A 13,212-nucleotide genomic window follows, 5' to 3' on the forward strand; every position below is an offset into this window, starting at 1 on the left:
CCAGCACTCATCAAGATGTTCCAAAAAGTGTATACAAGCGCTGCCATTCAGTGACATCTAGCGAGAGCATCAGTTGCTGTAACTCCTGTTTTTGTCCACACGTAATGGATCTAAAAATACATTTTAAAACAGGATGAACATGGGATTACTGCCAATAACAAGCTAACTGGGCCTGCATAATGCAGCCGCAGCACTCCATTCATCCAAGAGACATCTGGATGAGATTAGAAGATCTAATGGGACAATCTGAAAGGCACTCACTGATCTCAGCTTTGATCCTAGCCAATCGAGTGTGTGTGTGTGTGTGGGGGGGGGGGGTCAGATGAATGGAGATTCATTTGTCACTTAGTTCCTCCAGTCTTCTGAGCAGTCTGCCCCCATTGTATGGCCCTACCCCAGGTACAGATGGCACCAGTGACATGGAGCAAATATACCTCTGCTCAACGTGCACGAGGCTGGAAATTACCTACAACTCTACTTCACTCAGAGGCTTCTGACGTATAACCTTGGTAGTACAGAACAAGGTCGTCAACACTCAATACTAAAGCGCAACTGTTTAAGATTGACATTTTCTGACGTTAAAGAACCTGCGAGTCAATGCAATGAATGTAGTGATGAATCAGACTGCCGCTGGCAGGTCAAACCAGCCATAAGAAGAGCCGCAGGCAGAGAACGGGCTGTCATGTTGGATTAACACCGCCCACTCAGTTCATGTGGACCCAGTGGACAGCTTGTGGCCTTGTCAGTGCTCTGGCCTCGACCCGGGGAACACAGAGGGGGCACAAAGGTCCAGGGTGAGGTTTCGACTTAATTACCACTAGTGTCTACACCCATCTGTCAGCTGACATATACTGTATATCTCTGTCTTATGGGAGGCAAGGGAAGGAGAAAAAAAACAGAAAGAGGCCAAAATAGGGAAGCTTAAGAAATTTGCTCCCACACATTATATACAGTACTAGTCAAACGTTTGGACACACCGACTCATTCAAAAAGGTTCTTAATTTGGACTGTTTTCCACATTGTACAAAACTATTAAATAACACGTATGGAATCATGTAGTAACCAAAAGTATTAAATAAAAATGTTATATTTCAGATTCTTCAAAGTAGCCACCGCTTGCCTTGATGACAGCTTTACACACTCGTAGCATTCTCTCAACCAGCTTCATGAGGAGTGCTTTTCCAACAGTCTTGAAGGAGTTACCACATATGCTGAGCACTTGACTGCTTTTCCTTTACTCTGCGTTCCAACTCATCCCAAACCATCTCAATTTGGATTGAGGTCGTGTGATTGTGGAGACCAGGTCATCTGATGCAGCACTCCATCCCTCTCCTTCTTGGTCAAATAGCCCTTACACAGCTGGAGGTGTGTTTTGGGTCATTGTCCTGATGAAAAACAAATGATAACTCCCCCCCCTAAGTGCAAACCAGATGGGATGGTGTATCGCTGCAGAATTCTGTGGTAGCCATGCTGGTTAAGTGTGCCTTGAATTCTAAATAAATCACTGACAGTGTCACCAGCAAAGCACCCCCGCACCATCACACCTCCTCCTCCAGGCTTCACAGTGGGAACTACACACGCAGAGATCATCCGTTCACCTACTCTGCGTCTCCCAAAGACACTGCGGTTGAAACCAAAAATGTCAAATTTGGACCCATCAGACCAAAGGACAGATTTCCACCGGTCTAATGTCCATTGCTCGTGTTTCTTGGCCCAAGCAAGTCTCTTCTTCTAATTGGTGTCCTTTAGTAGTGGTTTCTTTGCAGCAATCCGACCATAAAGGCCTGATTCACACAGTCTCCTCTGAACAGTTGATGTTGAGATGTGTCTGTTACTTGAACTCCGTGAAGCATTTATATGGGCTGCAATATCTGAGGCTGGTAACTCCAATTAACATATCCTCTGCAGTAAAGGTAACTCTGAGTCTTCCTTTCCCGTGGCGGTCCTCATGAGAGCCTGTTTCATCATATCGCTTGTTGGATTTTGCGACTGCACCTGAAGAAACGATCAAAGTTCTTGAAATGTTCCAGATTGACTGACCTACATGTCTAAAAATAATGGACTGTCGTTTCTCTTTGCTTATATGAGCCGTTCTTGCCATAGTTCTGGGACACTGTAAAGTCCATGGAGAACAAGGGCACCTCCTCCCAGCTGCCCACTGCACTGAGGCTCGGTAACACGGTCACCACCGATAAATCCATGATTATCGAAAACTTCAACAACCATTTCTCAACGGCTGGCCATGCCTTCCTCCTGGTTACTCCAACCTCGGCCAACAGCCCCCCCTCCCTCGCAGCTACTCGCCCAAGCCTCTCCAGGTTCTCCTTTACCCAAATCCAGATAGCAGATGTTCTGAAAGAGCTGCAAAACCTGGACCCGTACAAATCAGCTGGGCGTGACAATCTGGACCCTCTATTTCTGAAACTATCCGTTGCATTGTCGCAACCCCTATTACCAGCCTGTTCAACCTCTCATATCGTCTGAGATCCCCAAGGATTGGAAAGCTGCCGCAGTCGTCCCCCTCTTCAAAGGGGGAGGCACCCTGGACCCAAACTGTTACAGAATCCATCCTGCCCTGCCTATCTAAGGTCTTCGAAAGCCAAGTCAACAAACAGGTCACTGACCATCTCGAATCCCACCGTACCTTCTCCGCTGTGCAATCTGGTTTCCGAGCCGGTCACCGGTGCACCTCAGCCACACTCAAGGTACTAAACGATATCATAACCGCCATCAGGAAAAGACAGTACTGTGCAGCCGTCTTCATCGACCTGGCCAAGGCTTTCGACTGTCAATCACCATATTCTTATCGGCAGACTCAGTAGCCTCGGTTTTTCTAATGACTGCCTTGCCTGGTTCACCAACTACTTTGCAGACAGAGCAGTGTGTCAAATCAGAGGGCATGTTGTCCGGTCCTCTGGCAGTCTCTATGGGGGCGCCACAGGGTTCAATTCTCGGGCCGACACTTTTCTCTGTATATATCAATGAGGTTGCTCTTGCTGCGGGCGATTCCCTGATCCACCTCTATGCAGACGACACCATTCTGTATACTTCCGGCCCATCCTTGGACACTGTGCTATCTAACCTCCAAACGAGCTTCAATGCCATACAACACTCCTTCCGTGGCCTCCAACTGCTCTTAAAACGCTAGTAAAACCAAATGCATGCTTTTCAACCATTCGCTGCCTGCACCCGCACGCCCGACTAGCATCACCACCCTGGATGGTTCCGACCTAGAATATGTGGACATCTATAAGTACCTAGGTGTCTGGCTAGACTGTAAACTCTCCTTCCAGACTCATATCAAACATCTCCAATCTAAAATCAAATCTAGAGTCGGCTTTCTATTCCGCAAAAAGCCTCCACTCATGCCGCCAAACTTACCCTAGGAAAACTGACTATCCTACCGATCCTCGACATCAGCAAAGTCAACTACATAATAGCTTCCATAACTCTACTCATCAAACTGGATGCAGTTTATCACAGTGCCATCCGTTTTGTTACTAAAGCACCCTATACCACCCACCACTGCGACCTGTATGCTCTAGTCGGCCCTCGCTACATATTCGTCGCCAGTCCCACTGGCTCCAGGTCATCTACAAGTCCATGCTCGGTAAAGCTCCGCCTTATCTCAGTTCACTGGCCACGATGGCAACACCCACCCGAAGCATGCGCTCCAGCAGGTGTATCTCACGGATCATCCCCAAAGCCAACACCTCATTTGGCCGCCTTTCGTTCCAGTTCTCTGCTGCCTGTGACTGGAACGAATTGCAAAAATCGCTGAAGTTGGAGACTTTTATCTCCCTCACCAACTTCAAACATGTGCTATCTGAGCAGCTAACCGATCGCTGCAGCTGTACATAGTCTATCGGTACATAGCCCACCCAATTTTACCTACCTCATCCCCATACTGTTTTTATTTATTTACTTTTCTGCTCTTTTGCACACCAATATCTCTACCTGTACATGACCATCTGATCATTTATCACTCCAGTGTTAATCTGCAAAATTGTAATTATTCGCCTACCTCCTCATGCCTTTTGCACACAATGTATATAGACTCTCTTTTCTTTCTACTGTGTTATTGACTTGTTAATTGTTTACTCCATGTGTAACTCTGTGTTGTCTGTTCACACTGCTATGCTTTATCTTGGCCAGGTCGCAGTTGCAAATGAGAACTTGTTCTCAACTAGCCTACCTGGTTAAATAAAGGTGAAAAAATAATAATAATAATAATAATAATATGGAAATGGTCTTTTACCAAATAGGGCTATCTTCTGTATACCAGCCCGACCTTGTCACAACATAACTGATTGGCTCAAATGCATTAAGGAAAGAAATTCCACAAATTAACTTTTAACAAGGCACACCTGTTAATTCAAATGCATTCCAGGTGACTACCTCATGAAGCTGGTTGAGAGAATGCCAAGAGTGTGCAAAACGGTCATCAAGGCAAGGGGTGGCTACTTCGACAAATCTCAAATATACATTTTTTTTAATCGATTTTTAAAACACTTTTTTGGTTACTGCATGATTCCATATGTGTTATTTCATAGTTGATGTCTTCACTATTATTCTACAATGTAGAAAACAGTAACAGTAAATTAAACCTACTCTTTCAATGGTTGTGTCCAAACTTTTGATGGTACATATATAAAATGTGTTAAAATCATAAGCATGCTATCAAGATTTTACTACTAACGGCTACATTTGCTGACCAATACTCTTCCGGCGGGCAGGGGAAGGCTAACGTGCATCCAGCTGTCAGTTAAGTCATTAGTTTAAATTTGTCCCCTTTATCTGCGCCGGGGCTCTGGCCAAATACTCAGAATACCGAATGAGAAAAGGGAGTTCACAGAGTTGCAGGAAAACTTCATGCTGGATTCCTCCTGCCTACGGCTAATGGGCCGTGTATGAGTGCCGCGCAGTATTGACTGATGGCTGTTCGGCAGTGTGCGATCTCTCCTGTGCTAGGACAGAGATGGCGTTCCTGGCACTGTCAACCCAGCATATCCTCCTGTGATAATGTTTCATCTAAATCCTTTCCTGAGCGTACAGTACGACATCCTGTACTAACATAAGCTGTGGCTACGAGCCATGTGTTCGTTGATGCGGTGGGAGCAGAGGAATTAGCAGGCTGTTAGGAGAGCTGGATGGCACAATTGAATTGTTCCATAAGCCCTTATCGCTCTCATCTGAGAAAGAGAGGAAAACAAACCTGTAGAGCCCAGCCAGCCGTGGATCACACCTTTTAAATGACTCGTTGATCTCTTATGTCATGGATTGATGAGAGATAAAGAAAAGAAATAGGATTTGAGGGAGAGTGAGGTAATGGCGATACAAGTCTGGATGGGGGGGTGGCTTGGAGAAAAGGGAAATTGGGTTCAATTCTGCATTTTAAGGAAAGCCCGAAGAAATCATCTAGACTGAATATGTTCTTTAATGACCATTACAAAACTAACACTGTAGGCTTAATGTCAAACTCAATCCAGTGAAATGTTAAACTAACTCCACGCCACAAACGCACAACTGACAGCACTCCACAAAACAATTCAACAATACTGGATATATATACACACACATTAAAACAGTAATTATTTATATATTAACACAAATGGGGTTTTCTGGGGGGGGGGGGGGGTCACTTGTTTGACACCAAAGTTAAGTTCATTTTTTGTTGTCAGTATTTATACACCACCTGCTGGTGGAAATCTCTTACTGCTCTTTGTGTGATCTGAGCTTAAAACTACAGGTTATCATTATTCTGTAATACAATGCTACTACATGAAATACAGCATCATTCAACAGACATAAGAGCAACTTAATATCAAATTTTAGTACATGATTTGAAGATGAACAATCCCTTCATGTGTGGTAGTGATGGGATAGATAGGGAGGACTCCAGCTCACCTGCCTCTCCCTGCCGGATGGAGTCTGGGCACAGATCAGACCACCAAGGGCGGAACTTCAGCAGACCCTGGATCTCCTCGTCCTCAAACAAGTCAGCACTACAGACACAAACAGTGTCATAACAATGAAAGTGATAGCACACAATACATCTGTGACATCTGTACATTTGTTAATATTGAACAATGATTTAATTAGTGGGTACTATTCTTTGGATAACTCACAGGTAATGGTCAGGGCAGAATATGGACGTCTCAGCGTCCAGTCGTTTCCTTCTCCTCTCTGACACTGTGGTTCTATCTGGGTTTTGGATGTCGATGACATCACTCAGCTCCTCCTGATTGGACAATACTCCATTAGATCTTCACATGCTCTACTTGATGTTATGTTTTCCTGGTCAGGTCATATGGTCAGGAAGAACTCCTGGCCCTACTTACGGGAACGATACCAATCGCATTATAAAACCTAGCAATGCTTTCAAAGGATACCATTCCACTACTAATTTCTAGGAACCGTCTTCAAGAAGCAGTGTGACTCTGTGCAGTACTGCCAAAGCCAATGAATGACCTTACCTGCAGTCGAGTGAACACTCCGGACCTCTGACTCCCAAAGCCATACTTCTGCAGTTCCTTCAGCTGCTCCTCTGAGGTGTCCATGTACACCTCCTGCTCAACCTGCCAGTCAAACTCCTCTTCGTCATCCTCTTCCTCACCGTCCATAATACCACTGCACGCTCCTGTAATGTAAAGCAAGCATCAATGTCTTAATGAGAAACAAAACCATTCAGCCAAATCGTATTACAACATCATCGATGACTAAATCCAGTGGGGGTTTTTCTGTTCTCAGACCTTACTTCAGTGGTTTCGTTTACGAGACATATATTTGAGCTTAACATGAACATCAATATGTCTTCCAGCAATATACTAGACTCTGGAGCAGTGGAAACGCCTTCTCTGGAGTGATGAATCAAGCTTCACATCTGGCAGTCCAACGGACTAATCTGGATTTGGCAGGTACCAGGAGAACGCTACCTGCCCCAACGCATAGTGCCAACTAAAAAGTTTGGTGGTGGAGGAATAATGTTCTCTTGCTGTTTTTCATGGTTTGGGCTTGGACCTGGAAATATTAACGCTACAGCATACAATGACATTCTAGATGATTCTTTGCTTCCAACTTTGTGCCAACAGTTTGGGGAAGGCCCTTTCCTGTTTCAGCTTGACAATGCCCCCATGCACAAAGCGAGGTCCATACAGAAATGGTTTGTCGAAAACGGTGTGGAAGAACTTCACTGGCCTGCGTAGAGCACAAACGATTACATTTGGGATGAATTGGAACGCTGACTGCGAGCCAGGCCTAATCGCCCATCAACAGTGCCCAACCTCACGAATGCTTGTGGCTAAATGGAAGCAAGTCCCCGCAGCCATGTTCCAACATCTAGCATTCCCAGAAGATTGGAGGCTGTTATAGCAGCAAAAGGGACACCAACTCCATATAATGATTTTGGAATGAGATGTAAGACAAGCAAGTGTCCACACACACACACACACACATATTTTCCTACGAGCAACGACTTTGATGGCATCTACTTTAAGGGAAAATGTACTCGCTACGACTGTGATATGTGGTTGTCTCACCTAGGCATCTTAAGATGAATGCACTAATTGCAAGTTGCTTTGGATAAGAGCATCTGCTAAATGACTACAATGTAAATGTTATGGCACTTCAGTATATACCCATGTCTTCCACCAGAGGCTTGGCTGAGCGGGAGCCTTTGGGAGCCAGGAGACTGGTCAGCATCTGGAGCCCTTCAAAGTGTTCCCCTGCTGTCTCCTTGGGGACGTGCAGGGTAAAAAGACCTGGGACACACAGAGAGAACATCAGGGAGCAGGTGAAACAATTGGCAGCGCTGCGGCAGAGATCTGCGGTTTGAGAAACGCAACAACTGAATGTGTAGCTGTACAAAGAGTAGAGGCGTAGACAATGTGGAAGCAAATCGGATAGCATTGTCTGCCTTTAAACAGTCCTGGACATTTTTCATCAAGATGACATGGCTCGTCACATGTAGAACAATGAATGCATGACTGTCTCTGCAGACACGTATTCAGTCAAAAGCAGAGGTTTACTTCTCTCAAAACAGCAATTAAAAGAGAAAGACGACAAAACCTATAAAATATATGACCATTCCACCTCTAGCCAAGGAGATAATTTCCTAGTCTTAATCCCTTTTAAAGACCTCATAAAACTTTCAACGCTTTGTTGGAGTATTTAACTTAAAAACGCTTTATGCTAGTTGGCTAATTGCCTTGGCTCTGAGCCCCTTAAGAGGAGGCTGGCTGCCTTGGAGAGTCCAAAGGCAGTAGGGCTGGCTGATATAACGCAAAAACTGGTATATGGATTTTTACAATACCGTCAATAATGATATGTTGACACAGTGCTGGATAAACATACAAATTTATCCAAATGGTACTACTTGAATGTGTATAAAACAAATCAGAATGGAGAAAGCCCATAAAATGTATGTTGCCATTCAAGGGTGATGCACTACTAATAAAACAAAATTTCTAACTTGTATTATTCAGAAGCATTAAATAGTGTCAAATACCGCCGTACATGAGACAAATATGGTGATATGATATTTTGGCTATATTGCCCAGCCCAAAAAAAGATGCATCGTAATAATTTCTAATTGAGAGTATAAACCGGGACTCCCATTAGAGAAGCTAAATTAGCAGCAGTTAGCGGCTTATTTAGACACAGTATGTCAAACAGGCGTCGCTGATCCGAGGGCCAAAGATGTGTCAGCGTGCATAAAGCGAACGCTTCACCAACCCAACATAATCAAGAGGGATAATTGGAAATTAAATTCATTAAAAAGAATGATCCGAGTATTCCACTCCTAACTGAAAATAAATTGCTTTGAATCAACGTAGCCGCATGAGAATGAGTTGGTAAATAGAATAAATACATGAATAAAACAAAAAAAGTCACTAGAAATGAGCAGAAATAAAAGTAGGGCTGCAGGAGGCACTCATTACATCACGGACGGGTCAAATGGCCCTCCATATCTAACAGCATAACCAGTAATTAAGTCTGTGTCGACGTCTCTGTAGTGAGTGCTAAAGAGGCACCAGGGATCAATCCCACTGACTCTGCCATCAGCCCCATCACTCAGGGTCCTGCTACTCTCTGGCTAGCTGAAGTACTAACCACACACTGTGGAGTCTAGTGAGAGGATCCGCCTAACAACCAGTAATGCTGATTTGATTACTGGGAGGTCAAGAGGACACAAGCACTGACAAAGATAGGGTCACATTTCGTTTCAATGAACGGGTCAATAAAGCACTATCAACAATGCATTAGGGGGTCTGTTTTCATCAGAATATGAAAGCCTGCATTATCTTTCAACCACACGCATCCATTCTAAAATGCAAAGAGCCAACGGCAAAACGACAAATGAATGACTCCTTATCAATAAAAACATGAACAAAGTTTAAATACCAAACATTACCTTTATCAATGTCGAAAGTGGCCTTTTCCCTCCCATCCTCCACTATCTTTCCAGGTAAGGTCAGTCTTGATAAGAGATACAAGTGTTAGAACTAAACAAGAAGGTAGCCTATCAGCCTGTTGACCCAATTACAGCATATCATGGTGCAACTGTGTGCATTTAATTACTACATATGTATATATATTTTAAAATATATTGAAGTCACTTCATTCATGTTTTTTTTTTTTACATTTCATTACACACACATATACACATATATATACACATACATATATATATATATATACACACACACACACACACACACACATATACATATATATAAATTTAAAAAAAACATGAATGAAGTGACTTCAATAATGGCAGCACAAATTAACCTGAGGAAGTAAGGCTTGGCATAGAATTTGAAATCATCTCCATCGATGTAGAGATCAAACTCTGATGTTCTCGTGTAGGGCACACGGATGGTCAGGATTAGGAAAGTTGGGTCCTGGCTCAACTCAAACGCTGGAGTAATCATGATGAACAGAACACCGCAGGTGAGGATCTACAGGGGTCTGTGAGAGGTGTGGAAAGAGTGGGGGAGTTTGATTAGCCCACAAGGTATCATACACATTTTATAATATTTAGCAGTAGCACTGCTTGACAAACTGATCTTCTCCTGAGCCCACTTATTTCTTCTTTACTCCTAGAATTGGGAAGTTACGGTGTTGATACTTCTGTACCAGCAGCCACTAACAGATCTGATCATCCAACTAATCAACTACCATGAACCTGATTAAATCAGGGATGCGTTCAGTATGACAGAACGGTGTTCAACGTTGAATCCAACGGAAACTGTACTGTACTGAACGACCAGTTGAAAAAAAAGATTTTGGCGGCTCAGAGTGTGATTATTACTAGAGGTGAACCGATTCATCGGAATGGCCAATTAATTAGGGCCGATTTCAAGTTCATAACAATCGGTAATCGGCATTTTTGGACACCGATTGTGGCCGATTACATTGCACTCCACGAGGAGCATGCGTGACAGACTGACTACGCAAGTGCAGCAAGAAGCCATGGTAAGTTGCTAGCTAGCATTAAACGTGTCTCATAAAAAACAATCAAACTACACGTGGTTGATGATATTACTAGTTTATCTAGCTTGTCCTGCGTTGCATATAATCAATGCAGTGCCTATTAATTTCTCAATCATAAATTGATTTTATTGATGTACTAAGTTAAAATAAAGTGTTCATTCAGTATTGTTGTAATTGTCATTATTACAAATAAATAAATACAAAAAAAACCCATCTGATTAATCGGTATCGGCTTTTTTTGGTCCTCCAATAATCGGTATTGATGTTGAAAAATCAGTCGGTCGACCTCTAATTATTACCGTATGGTGTGTTGCACGAGTTTGGTCACACCCATATTGATCAGGACCACACATCTCAACACCACAAAACGAGAGCAAATGTACATCAGACTGTTGAAGAACAGTGTGCCCCGTTGTGAGGAAAAGTGTCATTCAGTGCAAACATTCACACAACGTAGCAAATGTTGAGGCGAACTGAACGCACACCAGGTGTGTGAAGTACCTGAGAACTATTGTCATGTAACCGACAGACATTTCCCCCCATTTCTCCCCACATGAACTCTGTTTCTACAAAGTTTGTTGCTAATATGTTTGCTGACCTAACTATGCTATCGCTAGTCCCATCCAAAATTGTGATTCACTACATGTAAAAGAAACACACCAGAGTCTTGTTATCATTATAATAAAATTAAATGAAAAAAATTGAATGCTGCATTCATAACATCTAGTACCAGAATATGACAGGGAAAAATCCACTGGTAATTACTAGTGTGAAGCTCATCTACAGTCACTAAGCTATCATCTCTGAGATACAAGTTCTCCCACATGCTGAACTCTAATGTCACATACTAAGGAAATTACCTCAATATTAGCAATTTCTGCAGTTAAAAAAGTTTTTTTAACCTCTTAATTTGGTTTAAGAACCCTACTATTTGTTTACCAGCATGAAAGCTCTACTGTTAGATGGTTGACACAGCTAGTAACCGGAAGGTTGAAAGTTCAAACCCCCAAGATGACAAGGTACAAATCTGTCGTTCTGCCCCTGAACAGGCAGTTAACCCACTGTTCCTAGGTCGTCATTGAAAATAAGAATTTGTTCTTAACTGACTTGCTTAGTTAAATAAAGGTAAAATAAAGGTAAAATAAAAAAAATTGCCAATCAGCATTCTCAACAAATTCAAAGCATGTGAATGTACACAACTCATTGCTCCCAGTTTACAAGAAGGACTTTCAGTTTCCAACATGTTATGTACGCATCATAATGCCAATCTGTCTGCACTCACCACTGCTCCATTAAGTTCACAGCTTTAGTCACGGGTTGTGCGCCTAGAAGTACTAGATTTCTGCATTTTAGGCAGTGTTTTCATTGTTTATTGGAAACGTTCATGTAAATTACGTCTTACATACGAAATGTGCATTAGTGCTTATTAATAATTTATTTAGTGGTTTATGCCAGGTTAGGCCGGGCAGGTAGTTTTAGGATGCCCATGGTCCTAGGTCCAGGAGAAAAAGCATCTTGTCAAAGTAACAGAGTTTATAGCTCTGAGAGTAACGTTTGTCTGTCATGTGCTCCGAATACAATGAAATGCTTACTTACAAGCCCTAACCAACAGTGCAATTTTAAGAAAAAAAAAATAGGTATTAGGTAAACAATAGATACGTAGAAAAAAAAAACATTTTTAAAAGGTAGAATGACAGTAGCGAGTCTATATACAGGTGGTACCGGTACAGAGTCAATGTGCGGGTCACCGGTTAGTCGGCTAATTGAGGTAATATGTAGGTATAGTTATAGCACCTATGCATAGATTGTAACCAGAGAGAAGCAGCAGCGTAAAAGAGGGAGCACTCTGGTTACACAGGCAGACCAGTTTGGACCTGATCTACTGACTTGTCTCAACTGCTTCTCCAGAACCTCCTAAATAAGCTGCAGGGTCCTCTTTAACAGTCAGTACTGGGCTGGAACAAAAACCTGCGCCAAAAACGCCTGAGTCCACAAGACCACGTTGGAAAAGTGGCAAACTCCTCCACCTTGTGGTTGGTTTTGTAGCAAAGTGTACTGTGTTGTTTACCCTCCACGTGCCACTGACACACGGTCAGTAGCCTAACGTATTAAAAAGATCACGTTGAACTGTTTAAGTAGCACCCACTTAAACATTTCAAATGAATGGTCAAATACGACTTTGAATAGTATATAGGTAAGTGTGTTTAAAACCGAGTAGCTTAGCTAGTTATCTAGCTACATTTATCCAATATACTGTTATAAATTAGCTAGCAAGCTAACGGCAGGCTAATTTAATGTCTGGCCAGATAAGATGTTAGCCTGTAGCTTTCTACAGTACTGACACGATAGCAATATAGGCAGTTAACATGCATTAACAATTTACAGTCAGTGAACTCAAATATTTAAAAGAACACGAAATTACCTTATGAACTCGTCTCATTAGAAATCACCATGGCAAACTTGTGTGATGTGAACAGCACTTTAGCGTGGCATCATCATCAGCGGCTCGTCAGCAACACTAAAAAATGGACTTCCGGGTCAAGGAATTTCGAAAACGTTTAAAATTAAAGTCCCCCACGTAATTGTCGAAACGTTTCAATAACCTGTATTTATTCCTGATAGATGAAAGGTAGTTGTCTAAACATTAACAATTATTAATATTTGTTCATATTCCATTGACGACCACAATGTGAATCACATATTGGCTTATAGAGCAAA

The 13,212-nt window shown here is 42.6% G+C and overlaps 1 protein-coding gene across 1 annotated transcript in view; it reads right to left on the reverse strand.

Annotated features, from left to right (window-relative positions):
* The window catches only part of shq1 (SHQ1, H/ACA ribonucleoprotein assembly factor), a 42,803-nt gene extending 29,800 nt beyond the window's left edge, over positions 1-13,003 (reverse strand). The window contains exons 1-7 of the mRNA XM_064968890.1: positions 12,917-13,003; positions 9,790-9,969; positions 9,413-9,477; positions 7,638-7,760; positions 6,477-6,640; positions 6,129-6,241; positions 5,908-6,005 (exon numbers count right to left, since the gene is read on the reverse strand). Coding sequence (XP_064824962.1) covers positions 5,908-6,005; positions 6,129-6,241; positions 6,477-6,640; positions 7,638-7,760; positions 9,413-9,477; positions 9,790-9,932 — 706 coding nt within the window. The 5' untranslated portion in view covers positions 9,933-9,969; positions 12,917-13,003. The remainder of the gene's footprint in view (positions 1-5,907; positions 6,006-6,128; positions 6,242-6,476; positions 6,641-7,637; positions 7,761-9,412; positions 9,478-9,789; positions 9,970-12,916) is intronic.
* Between the last annotated feature and the right edge of the window lie 209 nt (positions 13,004-13,212).

The sequence above is a fragment of the Oncorhynchus masou genome, chromosome 6 (assembly GCF_036934945.1).
Source record: "Oncorhynchus masou masou isolate Uvic2021 chromosome 6, UVic_Omas_1.1, whole genome shotgun sequence".
Classification (NCBI taxonomy): domain Eukaryota; kingdom Metazoa; phylum Chordata; class Actinopteri; order Salmoniformes; family Salmonidae; genus Oncorhynchus; species Oncorhynchus masou.